The 20888-nt window shown below is 40.0% G+C and overlaps 1 protein-coding gene across 4 annotated transcripts; it reads right to left on the bottom strand.

Moving 5' to 3' along the window:
• Positions 1 to 5421: 5421 nt before the first annotated feature.
• On the bottom strand, positions 5422 to 16941 carry si:ch211-119o8.4 (galanin receptor type 1). Of its 4 annotated transcripts, none has more exons than XM_044220470.1 (3): positions 16876 to 16941; positions 10866 to 11311; positions 5422 to 9330 (listed from the first exon to the last, which is right to left on the bottom strand). In XM_044220470.1, exons 2-3 carry the CDS (start codon positions 10973 to 10975, stop codon positions 8607 to 8609), a joined length of 834 nt encoding a protein of 277 aa, XP_044076405.1. In that variant the 5' UTR covers positions 10976 to 11311; positions 16876 to 16941; the 3' UTR covers positions 5422 to 8606. The 4 variants fall into 4 exon arrangements, with proteins under 4 accessions (XP_044076405.1, XP_044076402.1, XP_044076404.1 ...); XM_044220467.1 differs by lacking the exon at positions 16876 to 16941 and adding an exon at positions 16795 to 16865; XM_044220469.1 differs by lacking the exon at positions 16876 to 16941 and adding an exon at positions 16641 to 16707.
• Positions 16942 to 20888: the final 3947 nt, after the last annotated feature.

Genomic DNA, 20888 nt, shown 5'->3' with positions numbered 1-20888 from the left:
TGGGGCCCCTTGGTACATACAGTGTATGCTTATAACGAGAGCCTCTCGGAGAGTACAGTGCTTCTGTACAACAGAGCCAATGGCTGGCACGCTACAATGTGCTGTGACATGATACAATATTCACCAACAAGTTCATTCTGCATCACAGGACAGTTCGAAGGGCGTCATTATGGCAAGCCGTTCGTTATTTGACTTACCGTAACTAGCTATCCCTTTATTTTAGCTAGCTGCCCATTTTCCCTAGCTAGCTGTCCATATGATTCAGCTTGTTAACAGAAATTAGCTAAAACTCAGCTGTCTAACTAGTTAGGTGACATTTGTTCGCGGGTCTTCTGGGTGAAAGGGGTATAAGATAAAGGGGTAGCTAGCTACAGTGGGTTGAATAAATGTTAAAACAGCTTGCCATCATGTTCAAAATTACTATTAGTTCAAAACATGGGATGCTGTGGCCGTGGGAATAAAAACCTCAATGAGAGCTTAATAGCTAACGTTAGCCCAAAAGTGTGCTAAATGCACACGGTGTTGTTACACACTAGCACACTGTTTAGTGGTTATCATTTAAATTGTTGTTTATACTGTATGTAAAATTGTCTAATCTTTAAGTAATCTGATTAGAATTGTGGACTTTTTTTATATTCACTTGATAGAGCATAACAAAAATATAGATGGCAAGATTAAACTAAAGGCAATATTAAAGAGAATAAAAGTAATGTATAATGGCTTCTTTTTGAAGGTGATGTATAGAATACACAAGTCTTGCATAAAGTAAAGCATATAGAGTCTCTTTGCCCAACTATGGATTCATGGATCTAAACTTTTTCTCTATAGAGAAAATGAATTGGGACTCTACATAGAGTGTCCTCACAATGATGTGTTTTTGTAGTCCATCCCAGAAGTTAGGATCACCATGGGTTCCCTTGACAAAAGTCAAAAAAATTATGACATCAACAATGGTTGTTTCTTAGGATAATCTTCACAAATGAGAGTCATGTATAACATTTTTGAAGGATGAATACAGTAGGGGGCCTCCAAAAGACATGTGCCCAGGAGCCTCACAGGACCATGATCCGGCCCTGAGTCTACTCCAGTACTTTAGGTTTATAATTAGTCATCTGAACAAGCTGATCACTCAACTCGGAACTGCGCAAATCATTGAGGTTTTCTGTACATTTGTGTTTGTGTTGGTTATGAATATTCTCGGCTTTACTTCAAAATGTTAAACAAAAATGAAATATTGAGCGAGTCAGTGCACCCTTCTATTCAAATTGTCACGAAGTTAGTGTATGATATAATTTGCTCATTTTTTATTCATAATTTCATTCTCTACCAGATTTTTCCCTGTTGATGACAGACAGTGTAAAAGTCACTGCAAGAGAGTTAAAGCTGAGTGGCTTGGTTAGAATGCAAACTATATGACCACAGTGTCCGCAGTTTGATTCTGGTCTGGGACCTTTGTTCCATGCTATATCCGTCTATCTCTCCCCATTATTTCTGACTCCATCTACAGTGTAAGCTTGCAAAAATGCCCCCAAAAAATTGTGAAGGCAATTTGCAGGGAAGGATGTTTCTGAGTGACCTGATGTTTTATACCACTATGCTATCAAGTCCATCACCAGTGCTGCCAACATAACACCCCTCTGTGACTGTGTGCATTACTGGCACTCTCACTGGAAAATTCATTCGTTCAATTTATTTACAAAACCCCTTTGCATCTCAGTCCCAGATCATATCTGTCAAATACATGAGAAATAAAGCTAGCTTCCCATAACACATCAAGTCTGTCTGTCAGATTCTGCCCCAGAGTTTAAACCTTCTTTGGTCACATCTCACTCCAATTTCTGAAATCTTTCGCTCTATGCTTTAAGAGTTATACTCTATATTCTAGACTGATTGGCATATATGCCGAAGGTTCTCAGAAGCATAAGAACAAAAGCTTCCCTATCAATTTGCTAATGTTGCTATTAGTGATGTCCTTGTTGTCGATGGTGGTACGCTTTTAATGCTGTTAGTCTCCAAGCTAAGGTTATGCCTGCCCTACCATTAAATATCACAGCGTTGTAATGCTTTCTGTTGCCTTCTGCAAACTCTTATCCTTTTTGTCTTATCTCCCTTTTTCATTGTGTGCCATTCCTCCAAACTCCCCATTAAAGGCCCAGTATGTAGGACATGGCGAGCTCTGTGGAAGGGGACCTGCTCCCTCTGTAGATAAAATTGGCTTATTCTAAAAGGTAATGAAAACAACAATTCTTATTTTCAGGTAATTATACACTAATGAAAACATACTTATGAACATTATATTACATTTCTGCCAATAGCTCCTCCTAACTGTTACATACTGGACCTTTAAGAGGGCTTTTGCCTCTTGCATGTTGCAAAACCTATTATTACTCATTGACTTGCTGTGTTAAAGATACAGTATGTCATAGACAATGGTGTCCAATCCCAGTACCACCTGGAAGCTGACCTGACTGATGTTTGCAAGTATAACGCTCATATCCACCATCTTCAATAAGAAATGAATCCAGCATGAATGTGAGTGCTCTAATTCTTCTCGCTTACAGTTAGAAAAAGATTGACCTGCAAGTTTCCAACTTACAGGCCAGGGGCAGTGAAATGCTACTTGCCTGTAATGTTAAGAAAGCTATTTCTCTAGCTCGGACTTCTGTTATTTATGACTTTCAATGAGCTGCAGTGTGAATATTTAATGTCTTTGTAGGGCAATGTGTTTTATAGTCACTACCTTGAATCAATACAATGAATCAATTGACTAATTCAGAACTACTGTTGATAACCCTATCTTCTCTCATAGTTTTATTTAGGAACTCACTATTCTGAGACAAAAGTTGCCCTATATGGTCACATGAGTGAGGAAGTTAACTTGCAGCATGCTTTGAAACATTGGCATAGACATTAACATTAACACAACATTGACATTAACACAAGGAGACCAAACAGCCTTTAGCAGTAATTAGCCAGTAAGCACGTTAAACATTCCAGACAGTACATTTTAAAGAAACATTACCTACATTTTCACTGTTGAATATCATGAATTTGTTTTAAAACTCAAGTTTCTTCAGGTTAAAACTAATTCGTTGTTAGCTGTTTCAGAAATAGCTACATACAATTAAAAACTCTCAAAAATACGTATGAGATTTAAAGCTACGCTAATCAATATTTCTATATCAACAATGGATCAAATGACAAAAAAGCTCTGTTAAACTCACTGTAAGCTAGCTGCCCAATAACAAATGGCAGGCAGACAAAGTTAGCAACTAGGCGACGAACATAGAGGACAATTTAGCAGCTAAACAGCAAGATATTTTCCTGAGTTGGTGGAGACCAAAACAGAGCTAAAAGAGCTGAATATTGGACTTACATTCATCAGGTGAACAGAAACAAAACTCCAAATAAATACTAATGTTGCTCTGTATCTTCTGTACGTGTAAATACGCAAGTGTTTGCTAACACATTCGTCATAGCAACTTTATATGGTGATTAAGAGTCATACGCTTGTTGTGCTGCCCCCAAGTGGCCAAAAGATCATTATGGAGACCAAATAGCCTGTAGCAGTAATTAGCCAGTTAGCATGTTAAAGGTTCAAGATGTGACTTTTAAAAGGAAAATATAATATCAAAAAATTGTTTTGTGAAATTTAAGCTTCAGCATCACCAGCACTCAAGTTTAAGCTTTAGGCAAATTCTCGGTTGGCTAGCTATTTCAAACTTACAATTTAAAACTCCTTAAATCTACAACTACTAGGCATAAAGGTAACATAATGATTCCTTTAACATAAAGGACTTTGCAAAAAACAGTGTTGTCAACTTGGCAACTTTCTCACTAGATTTAGCGACTTTTCAGACCCTCTTAGTGACTTTATTTCTAAAAAGTGACTAGCGACAAATTTAGCGACTTATTCAGGCCATCAAATATATACATATTCAAATATATACATTCCCATGCATGCTGCTCAGAGTAATTGCAGTCCCCAGCTCTTCTGCCAATGGCACGGGCCCCCCCCCCGCGCGCCGTGCGCAGGCAGTCAGTAGGTGTGGGGCAGGCAGGAGGACGCCATGCGCACGCCACTAAGCTTTATGCAAATGAATGTGCGACGGTGTCACCAATATGTAAACGAGCGTATGACGTTATCTGGCAATGTTTGGAGTTAGTACTAGCAAAAAAATAATAAATGGAGCTAGTGCTAGCTACTTTCATTGGAAAAGAGTTGGCAACACTGGCGACAAACCCACTATCAGATGAGCTTTTTTCAAGATAACACATAAAAATAAATAAAGTAAAGCAGTTCAGTGGTTTACTTGGTCTCAAAGAAGGAAACATGAAATTATCATAAATCAAGTGTTTTAATTTTAACCAAAGCCACATTCAAATCATAATCAAAAACTATTTAAAAAGAGACAGAACAGAAATACATTGGCAGTTATTGTTTTCCTTTGAAGGACAGTGAAAATACAAAAATTGGTGTCAGATGAAAGATGCATTCATGCAATTTAATAATAAACATGCATTCTGAAAATTTTGCATATGAAAAACCATTGTGTTCTTCCTGCCTATTTCCAATTTTACACATACAGTAGTAGGCCTATTGCTGAGAGCAACAGAGTCAATTATGCTGTGTGAACATACTGGCCTGGCTAAAGGCTTATTTATGAATCACTGCTTGTCTATAGCTCTTTGTATTCAACAGATCCTCTTTGTGGGATTTAAATAGTGTTCAATGACAGTGAACGTGACATCCTTTTAAGGCTATTAAGTGGTAAGTGTGCATTCTTTCTGTCACACTCAAAGTATTAATACCTCTCCAAAATGCCAATCTAGACAATGAGAAGTCCCTTCTGTTATAATAAGCATCTCCTGAATCCCTTGGATATTAATCTCCTCTCAGCTTCACTTTGCAGCCCATTCTGCTCACCGCTGCTCTTAGCTGGCTGATCTCACAGTATTTTTAAAATCTTCAACAGGCCTCCAGACACATCAGGGCCTGAGTAAACACATTGAAAGGAAATGGAAAGGATCCTCTCAATGGGCCTGCTGAGCCTGACTTATATTTTAAGCTTTCACTAATCTGCAGACATAATTAAGTCTCATCAGGACATCAGAGCTCGCTAGTGCTTTGCACTGTGTGAGAGGATCACAGCCAGTGGTGGCTGGTGGAAAATTTTGTAGGTAGGACTGTGCCACATCCAATTTCAGCAAACATCCCAGTATGATTTAATGCAAAAAAGTGAATGTATCAAAAAGAAATTCCTACTTTGCAGTTAAATATTTAAAAATGATTTAATTCCAACATAAAATAAAGCAGTAAGCAACGCCTTGACAAACACATTAAGACATCTTATTTTGGTCACCCACACAGGCAAATTCAGTATAATATAAAACATGTAATAGATAATGTTTATTTCTTGAGATGCACCTATGGAACTTGTTTTGTTGGGGAAACCAATAGAGAGGTAAAGATCAGGACAAGCAAACATGGAATGCAATTAGTGGTGTTAAGTTGCTATTCAGACATGTATGCATGTGAGTCAAGTGTTCTGAGGTGTAGAGATAGTAAACTCCAGCAAACTTCTACATCAAAACTCTCTCACAAGTGAATTAAACTGAATTATACTCAAAAATAAATTGTGGAGTCCCTGATTACCAATACAAAACAGTTAACAGAAGGAAATACCCAAAATAATAACAAACAACCTTGTAAATATGAATTGACATCTCACACATGGAATAATTTGAGATTTGTTTTAAAATGTCAACTATGCACACCCATCACATAAAGCTTAGCTTAGCACAAGCACCAGATGGCAGTGGGTGGAAATGTCGTCTCCTCTGCTTGAATGGCGATAAAATCAGTGCTCTTTACTACCTCCAGAATGAAATCCTTTAGCACTGACAGCATGCAGTCCAACAGCTCGTTTTGTACCGTCTTTGACGTGCCTATAAAAACAGTAACGTTAAGTTAACTAACTGTCTTAGGTGCTCCTAAGTCAGCTAGTTACTAGGGTTGTCTAGGGAGACAACAAAATCCACCAATCTCCTAAAAATGCCAGGGTTGTTTGAGAAGTCTGTCTCGTCATGCCCTCACAAGGCCAGCTCAAAAACCCCACAAAACTTCACACAGTTTTGGATAAAATGTGCCTGTTTTAATCCAGCTCCTCATTGTGTTTCCTCACTGCGATCCTGTGGCCGCTGTCCAGCTGCGTAGCGATGTTCACTTCCATGTATCGCTAACCTGCTGTCTGATTTTGAGGTCAGGTTGATCTGGGCGATAAAATAATCACCCTTTTCAGGTTAGATTAGAGGAAATTTTAAATGTAATTAAATTTTACGTCATACGTTCATATCTTTGCCTAAACTGCTACTCAGACCCGCCTCCTGAGGGCGATTTCTCCATCGATCCAGAGCTGCTGACACATGCAGACAGGTGGCGGGGATGTCTAGGAAAAGCATATATGTTGCACAGATGATTTTCTATCATATTTTACACACATTACTGGGTGCACTCCATATTTCAAACACACGAATATTGATTTGTTTAATTTATTATTAGTAGTAGTAGTAGTAATGGGTTTTTTTGTGGCTCAAGGGCTCAGGGAGGGTGGTGCCCTAGCGCCCACTATTGGCCAGCCACCACTGATCACAGAGCAGACATGACAGAGATAAGTTCTCTCATTAGCCACCAAGATGGCATCGACAAAAAACCACCTGCTCCCTACTAATGGAAACACTCCAGACTGTCATTAGAATGTGCAGCGGTGCAGTCTGGGAGATGTTAGGAGGTCAAGAGGTAACCAAGGAAGGATTTACTTTATGTATTCATTGTGATCATGATAATGTCACAACTGGAAATTAATTACTTTTTGCCATCCAATGAAATGGAACTGTTGTAAATGAAGTATGACAACTATGAGCATGTGAAAATTGATAGGTGTAGGTGCACCTAGGTGGTTCCCTATAGTGATAGCTTGGACAAACTTATCTGTCCGCTTAATAGGAAGCTACTACCTAGCTCAGCTAAGCCTAAAGACAGGAAATGGCCAGCTAGTCTTCCTCTGTCCGAAGGTAACAACAGGCATACAAACAGAGGCTCCAGGAAGTTATTGCTCCCTAAAACCACAACCTGTTGTTTATATGCTTTTTTTTCCCAGGCTAGCTGTTTCCCCCTGGTTCCAGTCTTTATGCTAAGCTAAGCTTGCCGGATGTTGGCTGTAGCTTCATATTTAGCGTACAGATATGAGAGTAGTATCAATCTTCTCATGAAGGTTGAACTAGTGCTTTAAATGTTCATGTGTTCCATTTTAGCAGCAAAACAAACCCATTATATAATATTTCAGGGTAATATTTCAAGTGATTCCAACTTCCCAATGAATTTAAATCACTGGTGTACATCTCTTAATATGAATGGCCTGACAACAAAAAAGTCCAGTTGCTCGTCCTCAGGCAATTTGCCAAACAAAGCCCCTGGCCACTGCAAGTACATGACATACCCTTTACATTGTGATCTTAAACCACTTCGGATGCAGATGGGCTCCACTTGTTAAGAAGTAATTTTCCCATGCAGTCATCTTCTGATGTGATCCTTTATGTCAAATCCCTATTTAATAAGCACTTCTCCGCATTCAAGCTCAGAACAAAACAAGTCAGCTTCTCTTAAGCCTCTCATAAGTCAAAGAGGCCTCTTTTCACAAGGTTATGAAGATGACATTGAATTTAGATAATGTTGCAACAAAGAGCTTTATAGTGAGCTTTACAGCGAGGAAGGCATGGCACACTGCGTCCTCAGTGTTTTTGCTCTGTCAGAAGGCTTAGTAATGGGGTTACAAGGTATTGCTTGTCATAATCTACTAGATGTAATGTAATGACGTCCTATGGAGGCTTCTCGAAACAGGCAAAGCACTTTTCATACAGTGCACATGCTATATGTCATACTTATCAGATGCTCTTTTTATTGCCGTTCGGGGATGGTTGTTTAAAAGCTCCATAGGGTCTTTGGTTTATTTTTACTTGGATTGTTCATGTCAGTCAATGTGGCTCAGCAGACGTCCTTCAGTCCCTGAAAAAGGCTGTTAAGATTTGTTCAGGTCCCATGTGGGAGCTCTAAAGACGTCTCTTTAAGTTCAGTGACCTGGATTTGTGAACGGTGTTTTGCGCTTTGATATGAAGAGAAAGTCCTTTGTTTTGCTGTAAAAATTTCTCTTAAATCGTTTTGAGTTGGAGGCTCTGCTCCTCTGCAAGCTTCATACTGCCAGGACAGTAAGTTGCTTAGTGACTCTGGCATTGTGATGAGGAATATAAACCTTCTGTTTTTATGGCACATAATGCATTCTGTTTATGATACACTGTCATCTATCTGAGAAGCTCACACAATGTTACCTGGAGCCTATTTAATACATTTACTGTAATGCTGCAAAAGCAAAGAGGATGTGGCTATGACGCACAAAACAATATAAGCATCAAAACAAACACAATAGCATGTGTATACAAAACATGTTGTGACTCTGATATATTTTTATGTGCAGTGTTTCTTGTGATGGCAAATATGAATAGTATGTCATGGGGATATGTGAGTGAGCACAGTTATGTGTGTGCTAACTTTACTGAGTCAGTCCGTGTGTCAGAGTTTGGTGAGTAAAAGAGTGTGCAGGAGGCTGAGGGTGTGGCAGGCGTGGGGGAGGGGCAGGAGCAATACAGCAGCGCTGCACCGGGTTTTTTCCCAAGTGCTTATGAAAGAAGGAAGGCAGTAGAGCTCGGAGCTGACGCACAGCCGGACGGGACAACAGAAAGTAGAGTGGCGGGTTCCAGCAAGGAGCCAGACACACCAACAAAATGGCAGTCAGGGACGCCACCTCCCACAGCAAGGACACCCTTGTCTCTGTTTCCTCACTTGGCCCAGGCGAGGTGAATGACAAATATGACGGAGACAAAGTTGAAGATAGCTTACACCTGAATCTGCTAATTGGAGAAGCTGCTGAGCTAACATAAGGGGACATAACATTGACAAACTCAAGTGCATAATATGGCAACCAGCTAATTGCAAAAACCAGTGTTGAACCAATCAGCAGAGCGGTAGCTTTCTTGTTGTGCCTGTCGGCGGCCAGAGTGCCCTTGCAGCCATGGAGGTGAGAGATGATGAGGCCACAGTTGATGGCAATACAGAGGAGAGGGGCCACGTAATAAACTAGGAAAGCAGGAACCAGGAAGAACAGCCACTTGTCTCGGCCCACTGACCACGTGCAACCCCCATCAAAGTCGATGTAGGTAACCTTGGGCAATGCCATGGTTACTGAGACCAGCCAAATGACTACAACAGTGCATAACCTGTGGAAGAGGAAGCATAGGTTTAGTTGTTGAGCAGGAGGATCGCGTCTGTGCCAAAAAAGGTCACTTATATACAAGAATACATAGACCTGGGTCTGATGGGAAGGATAGTGACAGTTTGATTTGATGGTATTAGCCAACATTTGTAACGTTGACCTATAATGTCTGCATTGACCTGTAATATATAAGAATGCTAAAGGTTCTTTGGAATTTTCTGCTGTGTGAGTTGCTTTTTGTCGGCATGTTTTATTTAACCCTCCTCTTTACTGCCTCTGGGTTGTAGTTAAGCGATTGACTCTGGCATTATTCACTTGCACAACTGACTAGATGAGAGGATCACTGAAGCGACTGTTTGAGATAGTTGTCTTGTTTCTTGTCACAATCACATTTCTAGCTGTAGAATCTTTAAAGCCTTTATGTGTAGAATTTGAAAACATCCAACTTTGTCGCTCCTCAGTGGTAGTATAAGGAAAGACACTGTGGCAGACAGCAATGCACGCAACATTTTTCTTCAAACAAGAATTCAGCAATCATAAATAGTTTGAAAGATGCTTTGATCACAGAAAAATTCTATATGTAGTGACTTTAAAACCTGCTTATAAAGTTGACGTGATAGTTAAAAAATATTGTTGAATTTTTTCAAAAGACTGAATAATTTCCTAAAACAGCTGGAAACTGTAGTTTTAAGCACAGGTTACTTAAACTGGAGTAAGTAGTGTGATTGTTGGAGACTATTTTCAGCCGTGGATTAATACACACTTGGTGCACCAGTGAGTATGGCACCAGGATGTTCAGAAAAAATATTATCACCAGCCTTAAAGAGAAACTTTGTCGATTTTCAACCAGCTTTGTATCATTACACAGTGGGTAGTATATGCAAATGAACAGGCTGTATCACCAAATGAGGCGTTGCGGCAATTAGCACAGGGTTGTGCAGCGGTGTGCGCGTGTTTATTTGCGCTTTAGAACGTAACCTCTGTGAAACAATCAGAAAATAACGTTTTATTTCTCTGATTCACCGGCTTTCTAGCTACCACCGCTCCCTCTCTTCATTCACTCTCTAGCTCGCTTGACCACCGCTGCTGTCTCCCACTCTCTCTCAAACAAATGGACACAAACCAATGCAATAGTGACAGTGTTTTGTTACTTGCACGGCAATGTCACAGTGTGAAAACATACAATACACAAGGCTTAGCACGTACACTCCCCCAGTTTGTTAGCCGGTGGTGCTATCAGAGTTTAGCCCAACGTTAGTAGCACTGACCGGCTGTTTGTAGGAGATGGGGAAGTTTGGGAGTGGGAGTGGCCTTGGAATTCAACAGGCCTAGTGCATTCTGGTTGTTGTAGGTTTTCTACTTTTTGAGCAAAAGGGTATACCACAGCCCCTTTTCTCTGTTTTCTCTGGTCATGTAGCACCAATTTCAAAAATATTTGCATCTTTCTACTGCATAGACAGCCCAGTTTTATGAAAATACCATCTTTCCAGTGGTGAGATATCCCTTTAAGACATTCCCTGCTTGCAAAGTAATACTCACACTTGTGTCAGGCTAGCCGGCGGTCTTTTCCGTGGTGCAACAATACGATACCTCAGCACTGACAAAGCCGCCAGATTGAAGATTTCCACTCCCACTGTCACTGAAGTCATGAACCCCAGGAGGACGCAGGTCCCACCACTGAGCTGCCAGTTCTGGAAACTAGCACTCAGAAGGACGCAGGGCAGGGTGAGCAGGGCACCCAGGTCTGCCTGAGGTTGAGGAGCAGGATGGAGCTTGGCTTGGAGCGACTTCGGGGGTTCCTCACCAGCACCAGCCACAACAGGAGGTGACCGCCAACCCCCACCAGAAGAGAGACCAGGCTGACCATGGGCAGCACCACAGTGAAGGAGATGGTGGTGTTGGTGGAGACGACGTTGAAAAGGAGGTTGACTATGGCAGGCATGGTAAAGGTGAGGCTCCAGCAGGTATGAAAGTACAAGGTATCACTGGGTTGAAGAGATGGAGGATAGTTGAGTAGATGGGGAAAAGAAAGAGAAGATGGTGCTTAAGGACTTCAAATAACAAATTGGAGTAAATCTACAAAATAGGATTGTGGATGAAGAGGGAAAGGCCGGATGAAGGGAATGAATACACTGAAGGTGAAATAAGGGTCGAGAGGAGAGAATGCAAGAAACAATGTGAGAAATTACAAATGAGATGAGACAGAAGCAGTGGAGGGATGATGAGAAAGCGAAGGAGTGGAGAAAAGAGGCGAAGAGAATTACCAACAACTGTGTGAGCAAGGTAGACAAAATCAGGAATTTAGAGACACGTGCAGAGTTCTAATAGTTTTGAAAACTCAATTTAATAATCAACCATCTCTCATGTATTATTCATGTTTATAATAGTTGCCGCCCCCGTGGGTCCCGAATCACCTGCAATTCAGAGCTCACCAGGCCCTTCCTGTGACTGACAAGCCTGATGATTCAGACGAGACGGTCTAGTCCCCCCTCTTCTCCCTCTCAGGAGACTTAAGCAACAAACAAACTCGATGACATCAGCAAGTCGACTGCATCACGACACAAACAAGACAACTCACCTCGGTGGGCACGTGGCACAGGCAGACACATCACACAGACAGAGGAAGGGAGCTTGTTTGTTCCCAGGGGGATAAACAACAGACTAGTTGTGCAGAGGAAAAAGTGCAGTCTTTGGTAAAGAGGCAGGCAGTTGACCAGAGTGGAGCCCATAAGTAAACAAGTCATTTATTTGCTATTAAAGAGATGACTTGGCTATGTACGCACTGACATTTGGGTTAATTGATTTTACATCAATGTCTGAGCAGAATGTCCAATATTTGCCTTGATCCTTCAACCCCAAATGCACAAACAGGAAGATACTGCTAAATTTCAGCAGTGTTACAGATGGCTTCATGAATCGATTCAGCTACTCTCTCCCGCATCCCACCGGAACAGCCTGAACAAAACAAACCTTTGAAGCCAGATTAAACTAAAGGGTCTTTAAAACACCCCGGGAGTTGTCTACTGAGATATGTAGGCATTTAAAATGTCTAGATTCACATACATTATCCAATTTTTACTTTGACATGTTTTGTTAAACCTCATTAATTACTACATGAGCTAAGACAGTAGCTAGATTAAAGGGTGTCATACTGAACTACAAATCATTAAAATAATAGTTTAACACTTTGGAAAATACGCTTATTTGCTGTTTTTCCAAGCGTCAGATGAGGAAATCGATGCTAATTGATTGTGTGTCCATTAGTATGCAATATGCAGCTTAGCATAAAGACAGGAAGCAGGACAGTAACAGCTAGGGCTGTTCTGTCCAAAGTGAAAAGCAACACCTACTAACACCTCTAAAGTTCACTAAATAACACATTGTATTTGTTTAACTCATACAGAAAGAGGAATAAAAATGGTTTTGGGGGTGACATACTGTAACTATTTTGTTAAGGCCTCTCTTTCATGTGTCTGTTATTTCCAAAAAAAAAAAAAATCCATATAATTTCCCATAAAGAAATATCTAATTTGGTACTGATGTTAGGAAAAATAGAGACAAAGTTTTGTGACCGTTTGCTACAGTAGTTGTAGCTAGTTGTAATGGTTGTGTTCCACGTAAACCAAATATAAATTCATCGTTAATTTAAAATTGGAACGTTTATTCTTCATTTATGTTGAATTGCATGCTCACCTGTAGACAAATTGCCCGTTGTTGCATGCAGCTGACCTGCTGTGCACTGACTAACGTACAGTTATGGTGTCTTAGCATTTCATTGGAATAAACTAATTGCTTGTACCAATTGAACTAGCATGGTTTCTATAATTAGTGCTAAATTACATAGTATTAGCAGGACATTTTACAGGAACTAAGAATTCATTCCAGTTTCCAGTTTTGGTATAATTGTGCCTGGACCTGTGCCCACCGATCATGTATGCCAACCTGCTTTATAGCCAGAGACACTGCGAGAAGTGCTGGGAAGCACTGTAGTTTCAGTAGGTAAAGTCGTTATGATTAAACATATTATTCACACCGTTTTTTTGCCAGTTGAACACTTTAAATGTGAAGAAGTAGCAGTAGGATGTTATTTAATACAGCTCTGACACAGTGTGAGGAGAGTGAACACTGAGGTTGAGATAAAAAAATTGCGCTCGATTACATGTATGCATAATTTTCCTGTGAATCCCTCGGGTTTAGGTAGGTAATCTAAATCCAGCGCGGGAATGGCAGACTACGCCACTACCATTAAAAACTACTATACAGACAGATAATTACAGAATGCAAATACATTGAATGGCTGTTGCAGAAAAAAAATGCTGAAAATAAATAGTATCAAAAAGATTATAAGGATTATAACTTTAAGCCTCAAAGTGTGTGTTTAATGGTGTATCACATCTTTCAATGCAGTAGTATGTTACACACGGTTTCTATTTTTCCTGGTCGTGCTTTTGGGAAAGAGGTGCTCAAACTTATAAAAGCATCACTCAATGTAGTACAATAGTCAGTGGAAGTAGTATTCAAATCCATTACTGAGAAAAAAGTATCAATACCATACTATAAAACTACTCCCTCATAATTAAAAGTCCTGCATTCAAAATTTTACTCAAGTAAAAGTATAGAATTGAAAACAACATGTACTTAAAATATTAAATGTATTATGCAGAGTGGCCCCTGTCAGTGTATTATATTATTGATGTATTTATGTTAAAGGGACACTTTAATGTTGTAGTTGGTCCAGGTGGAACAAATTTGAACTATTTCATATTTCATTACTGTTGGGTAGTTTCATCTATAATTACGCATCATATTTTATAAACTGATCACATGTTGTGGATGGAAAATCTTACTACAGCTACTTAGTACAGCTACTTTCTACTGCTGACAAAAGTAATCTTCATGAAAACTATCTGGCATTCTCTCTTAGCTCCATAGATATGCTCTTTAACTGTTAATTATGACATCATCAATGTAATTTGAAAATGCCAGAGTGTAGTGATGGGATGCATCATTACTCCCACTTTTGTCAAAACCTGATCAACTGTGTTCATGATATTGTGTGTGAGGGACAGATGGACGAACAAATGAACAAACGTTTGTTTGTTCCTTCATCCATCTGTCCCTTCCATGCAGTATCTCACTCAAGTTTAACATCCCTGTCCAAATTTCATCTTTGGGGGAGGGTGATAACGTGCGCTTTACACGCAAAGAAAGAAGGTCAGCAGCTTAGTTGGTGTTTTGAACAAAAAGTCATCACTAACTATTAACTGTCTATGTTGAATACAGGCCTTATATGAATGTGATTAGAGGGGAAATAATTTATTTGAGGGAAAGCAACAAATTAGCAGCCTGCTTCCAGGCCAGCCTACTTACTAAATTTGACTTCACACATTATAATAACATAGAAGCTGATGACAGAGCTTCATAGTATTTATATTTTTCTTGTCACTCTGATTTTATTAGTACAGCAGCAACTGAATGAGGAGTGAAGAGCAGAAGTAGTGGAAAAGGGCTAAAAGGGAAAGATGTAACATGACAGATGAGGAGAGACAGCCAAGAACACAGAAGTGATGGGAAGTACAGAGACATGAAATGAGCAACACAAGGCCAAACTAATTGTGTTTCATTTTAGACACATTGACCTCCAGCTGAACTGATTTACTGATTTAGAAGTTGTGACTGGCTCCTGGCTATTTTTAGTCCAACCACTTTCACTCCTCTGCCACCATATGGAGTTACATACATCTGTAGCATGAAAATCAATCAATCCAGGTTATGGTTTTCAGAGGAAAGCAGAACGCAGAAGGAAAAAAACAGAGTGATTTACCACAAAATATAATTCCGAAATACAGATGGGTGACATATTAAAGGAAAAACCTGAATAAATGTTTCGAGAAACATAAGGAAAGAAGATGCTTCCACACGAGGCACGAGGGGTCATTTAATGGTTTGATGGGTATACGAATATTATGAAACATATACTCTGGCCTTTACAGTCACCAGGTCTAGTAGGTATTCTCCCATAGGTATTCTTAGTTGAATACCTATGGGAGATTTTGAAGCGATGTGCTAGACAGAGCTCTCCACCACCATCAATCATCAAAACACCAAAGGGGATATTTGGAAGTATTCATTTGTCCAGTGGAGTTCCAGAGACTTGGTGAATCTATGACAAGGAAGCTGTTTTGGCTCAACACCTTACCAAGACAATGTTATTTTTTAGCCACGCTAATGGCTAATGGCATTCTAGGGATAGCAATGTCAGTTGGTCCGTTGGTCAGTCCACCACTTTGATCCAGGCTCACATCTCGTACCTCAACAACTTATTGGATGGATTGGTACAGATGGTCATGTTCACCAGAGGGTGAATCATAATGACTTTGGTGATCCCCTGACTTTTCCTCTTGCGCCTCTGTGATGCTGACATTGGTGGTTTTGGGTGAAATGTCTTAACAACTGTTGGATGAATTGCCATGAAATTTGGTTCAGACATTCATGTTCCCCTCAGGATGAACTCTAATAACTTTGACCCTCTGACTTTTCATCTAGCGCTGCCATCAGTGCTTGTACGTACTAAACACCAGCATGCTAGTATTATCATTGTGAGCATGTTAGTGTGCTAATGTTAGCATCTAGCTCAAAGCACCACTGTGCCCACAGTAAGTTCAGCCTCATAGAGCCACTAGCATGGCTGTAGACTTCTTGTTCCTTTAACTTGCCATCCATCTGTACATCACTGCTTGGATTAAGATTGGATTTAAGTTCTTTATGGGACAATCAATGTCATATTACCCTTTCAACAACAAATGTTTTATTCATAAGGAATTTAAAATCAAAGCAGAAAAAATCCACTAGAAGCATAATTTGATATCCAGTAGTTTAAACCAGAAATTAGTCCAACAGCATACAACAACTACCATTTCTTTTTTTTGACTGTCCTTTTGTAAAGCTAAAAAAGGTAGCTCAACTACACTGAAAAATGCAATAACTGTCAATGAATATAGATAAAATACAATAGAAACTGGAATCAGACCTCTCTTAGGCTTTATTGGCAAAATAACTACTCAACCCTGCACTAAGTCCTCCTCAGGCAAATACCCACGTCAGAGAGATTATATAACAAGATGACCAGTCACATCATAATCACTTAATCACATTCATATGTGCCAGGACATCCTTATCCTTACCCATTAATATGAGCAAGTGCACAAGTATAACTTAAAGATGTGTTACACAATCGTTCAAGAGAATCCACTGAAAATATTAAAAAAAAAAACACTAATTTCATCAGAACAGAGTAACACAATGCAGTCATACCTTGAGTGGGTTAAACCCAAAGCCAAGAATTTTGCAGTAACTCTCTGACCCAGGTGTGGACTGAAGGTAGAACTTAAAAGCAAATGCAGAGGTCTGAAGTGCGTGCAGCGCCTCGGGGAGATACAACAAGGTTAAATATATGTGCCTCACTTACTGTGAAGAGTGACCTGCTCAAGGGAAAAGCCCTCCGCTCAGCTGATGTGCTGTATAAAGAGTAGAAAGAGAGGGCACACACCTGTGTTCATCCCTGTATCCCCTCCTCCTCTTGACTTCCCATGCTGCCCTTTGGCCACATACACACACACACTCACACACACACACACACACACACACACACACAAACACACACATACAGTATATGATGTGAAAGAGAGGGAGACTGCACTTTTTTCTCTCTACCAAAGTGTCGGGATAATGAGGATAGGGTTAGCATGCCAACCCAGTGACTCACTGACTATATCAACGAGATGATAAACAAATGCATCATCACCTATACACACATGGTATGTGGACACTTTGTGTACTTTTGACATGGTTGGGGCTAGGCCCCTTAGTTCCAATTAAGGGAACTATCATTGTATGTTACAGCATACAATGATATTTTAGATAATTATGTGCTTACAGCTTTGTGTCAACAGTTTGGGGGAGGCCTTTTCTTGTTCCAATGTGACAGAGAAAGAGTGAGAGACAGAGAGAAAGATCCATAAAGAAGAAGTTTTCAGGGTTTGGTGTGGAAGAACCTGACTGGCCTGCACAGAGCCCTGATAACAATATTGAAATATCAATATTGTTATCAATATTGCAAATCACTGCAGGCAGGTTCCAACAAGACTAAGAGTCCACAGCCACGCTAGCGGTTCTGTGAGGCTGTACCTAGGCACAGTGGTTCTTTGAGCTAAATGCTAACATCAGTATGCTAACATGTTTACATGACAATGTAATATTTAACAGGTAACATTAACCATGTTCACCATCTTAGTTTAACATATTAGCATGCTAACATTTGTTAATTCGCACCAAACAAAATACAGCTGAGGCTGATGGGAATGGCATTAGTTTCCAGTTAATTGGTCATAAACCAATGTATTGGGCAAAATGAAAGTCAGGGGATCACCAACGATTTTACAATTCCTCCTGAGGGGAACATGAATGTGTGTATCAAATGTCATGGAAATCCACCCAACAGTTGTTGAGACATTTCACTCAAAACCACAAATCTTATGGTGGCACTAGAGGAAAAGTCAGGGGGTCGCTAAACACGTTAGGAAGGTATTACAGTTCATCCTGAGGGGAAGATGAATGTTTGTACCAAATTTCATGGTAGTCCATCCAACAGTCAACCTCATGTCATCTGGAGCTTAACATGCTCAAAACTGTGGAGATGACAGTGGACTTCCGGAGGAGCCCCACAACACTGTCCCCCATCACCATACTGAACAATATTGTGTCTGCTGTGGAAACCTTCAGTTTTCTGGGATCCACAATCATCCAGGATCTAAAGTGGGCGTCCAACAGCTGATCTAATTTTACACCGCAATTATTCAGTCTGTTCTCTGCACACCCATCACTGTCTGGTTTGGATCAGCCACCAAACAGGACAGGAAAAGACTACAACGGACAGTCAGGACTGTAGAAAGATTCATCGTGCCGACCTGCCCTCCTTTCAGGACTAAAAATATCATCACTCAAACACAAATCTACGCACGCTGTACATACCGTATATACTGTCATATCCACCTACCACATGTATATAAAGCAACCTGTTACATTAATCATATTTATTTCAGCACCCTTTGCACTCTGCACCATTGCACTATTGTCTCACTGTCTACAAATGTTATTGTTGTTGTTGCTTTATATACATACTTTTAATATATATATATATATATATATATATATATATATATATATATATATATATTTATATCTGTACATAGTAGTTTAATGTTTATGTTTACCTAGCCGAGCTTGTTGACCTTGTTTTTAGCTGTATGTATGTCTATTTCTGTGTATGTACATTGAGAGCAACGGAAACCGGAGTCAAATTCCTTGTATGGGTACACATACCTGTCCAACAAAGCTGATTCTGATTCTGATTCTGATGAAGGCGCTACAGGAAGTCATCATCAAGTCATTAGAATTCATTCTCTGGGGAACATGAATGTCTGTAGAAAATTTAATACCTATCCATTTGGTAGATGGCAAGAGATTTCACTGGATAAGTGAAAACTTTGACCTGCTGGTGGTGCTGGAGGAAAAGTCATTAGATCACCAACGTCATTGGGATTCATCCTCTTGGGACCATAAATGTCTGTACAAAATTTCAGGGCAAACTGAGATATTTCAGTTTGGATTGACTAAACTGAGAGGCCGACTTTACCATCTCTAGAGTCACATTGTTAATGTGGCTAAAATCACATATGGTTGATGTCCACATACTTTTGGCCATGTCATTTATCTTCAGTATACAACTTTAGTGCTTTAAGTCTGAAAATTCACCTCCCCTGTGTGGCTCGGTTACCCCAGTACCCTCTAGGTATTTGTTGTCTACAAAATATTTCACTCCGACTAAATCTAACACTGCATCAGCTCCTCCAAGGCTGACCTCACTATCACTTTCTTTTTCACTCCCACAAACTGACACACACACCTAAACAGAAGAGCATACACATTGAAACACCTACTCATGCACAAGCACGCCTAGACACACACACACACACACACACACACACAGCTTTAATCTCCACTAATTGCTGGCAGTAGGTATTATGAGACTCACTTGTTCCCAGGGAAAACAAACAGATATATAGGAGAGAGCGAGCAGGGGGACGAATAGGGTGAGAGAGCACTGAGAACAGGGCAGATGCAGAGATGAGGAAAGAAGGAGGGAGGATGAATGACTGCTTCCACCGAGGCCTGCGTGGAAAGTGTCAAACACGCCTCCTCAGATCGTAAAGATGGATGCGAACTGAATAGAAACCTTTTATGAACCTGAGAGGAAAAACACGGTGACAGCTGCGTCGGTGGGAGATGTCTGAGTCGTGTGGAGTTCAGGATGGAGTCAGAGGAATCCAAGTGTGTGGTGCTCTGTTGCGTCATATGCATTCTTTTAAAGGAGGAATAAAGGTGTTGACCTGAGCTATGGCAGGAAAATGGAGGCAGTAAAGTTTATGGATTTACTGGTTGGTTCACTTGAAGCTCTGGAAATTGCCTCTTGGATGATTTACAGCACAGTGGGGTTCAAACCTAGACTCAGTTATACTGTGTTGTTGGTCTTTGTTTATGCAGCTTGATCGTCTTTGTCATATGTTATGATTTCTGAGACTTCCCCTCTTTTTTGACTGAATTGGTCAAAATTACTTTTGCTATGTAATCTGCAATTTTACACTATACACTACCGATCAGCCAACATATCAAAGTTGACAGACCTCTATAGTTCTGTGGCTGACAAATGCTGCTAACTGGGATTTTAAGCTCTGATCCACCTCTGACTTTCACATTTTGTCCACATTAGATTGTCTTAGCATTAAGCAAAGGTACAGTAGGTGACTGCCTTAAGCACCAGTAGCTAAGACAAGACTCAATCATGAATTTACAGCTTAACTACTTGATTAATTTATCAGTTGATCGACAACAATTTTGTTAATTGATTAATCATTTTAAGTCATTCATGATGGAAAATGCTGAATATGGGAGCGCCCCGGTAGCTTACCTGGTAGAGCCTGTGCTATGTATCAAGGCTGGGTTCGATTCCTGCATGTCATCCCCCCTCTCTCTCTCTCCCCTGCCTTTCCTGTCTCTCTCCAGCTATCACTATCATAATAAAGCAGAAATGCCACACACAAAAAAAATCTTTAAAAAAGAAAATGCTGAAAATGTGATGGAATTTTGCAAATGTGAGTATCGGCTGCTTTTCTTTGTTTTATATTATTGTAAATTGAATACCTTTGTTGGTTGGACAAAACAAGTAATTTGAAGATGTTGGTATAGGTATGGGAATTTATGATGGGCATTTTCACTATTTTCTGATGTTTTATAGATTAAACATTAAACTGATTTAAAAAAAAAACATAGGTGGGACAAAGTCATTGTTTTGCAGGTCAAAAAGTTTCTTGGCTATGAAGTCCTGAGTCAGACCCAGGTCAAGACAGGTGAGTCCCGAGTCAGATCCAAGTCTTAAACCTTGTACTGCATTTTGAGTTCTAAACAAGTCATTATGAGCCCTTAACTGAATTTAATGCTATTTCA

This window comes from Siniperca chuatsi, linkage group LG13 (assembly GCF_020085105.1).
Source record: "Siniperca chuatsi isolate FFG_IHB_CAS linkage group LG13, ASM2008510v1, whole genome shotgun sequence".
Classification (NCBI taxonomy): Eukaryota; Metazoa; Chordata; class Actinopteri; order Centrarchiformes; family Sinipercidae; genus Siniperca; species Siniperca chuatsi.
This window is presented reverse-complemented; position numbering and strand designations above follow the sequence as displayed.

Bases quoted from the DNA above. Each gene is read 5' to 3' on its own strand.
- si:ch211-119o8.4 (XM_044220470.1), bottom strand. From the start codon at position 10,975: ATGACTTCAGTGACAGTGGGAGTGGAAATCTTCAATCTGGCGGCTTTG. The intron at 9,331-10,865 runs GTGAGTATTACT...CCTCTTCCACAG, and splicing joins CCGGCTAGCCTGACACAAGT to GTTATGCACTGTTGTAGTCA.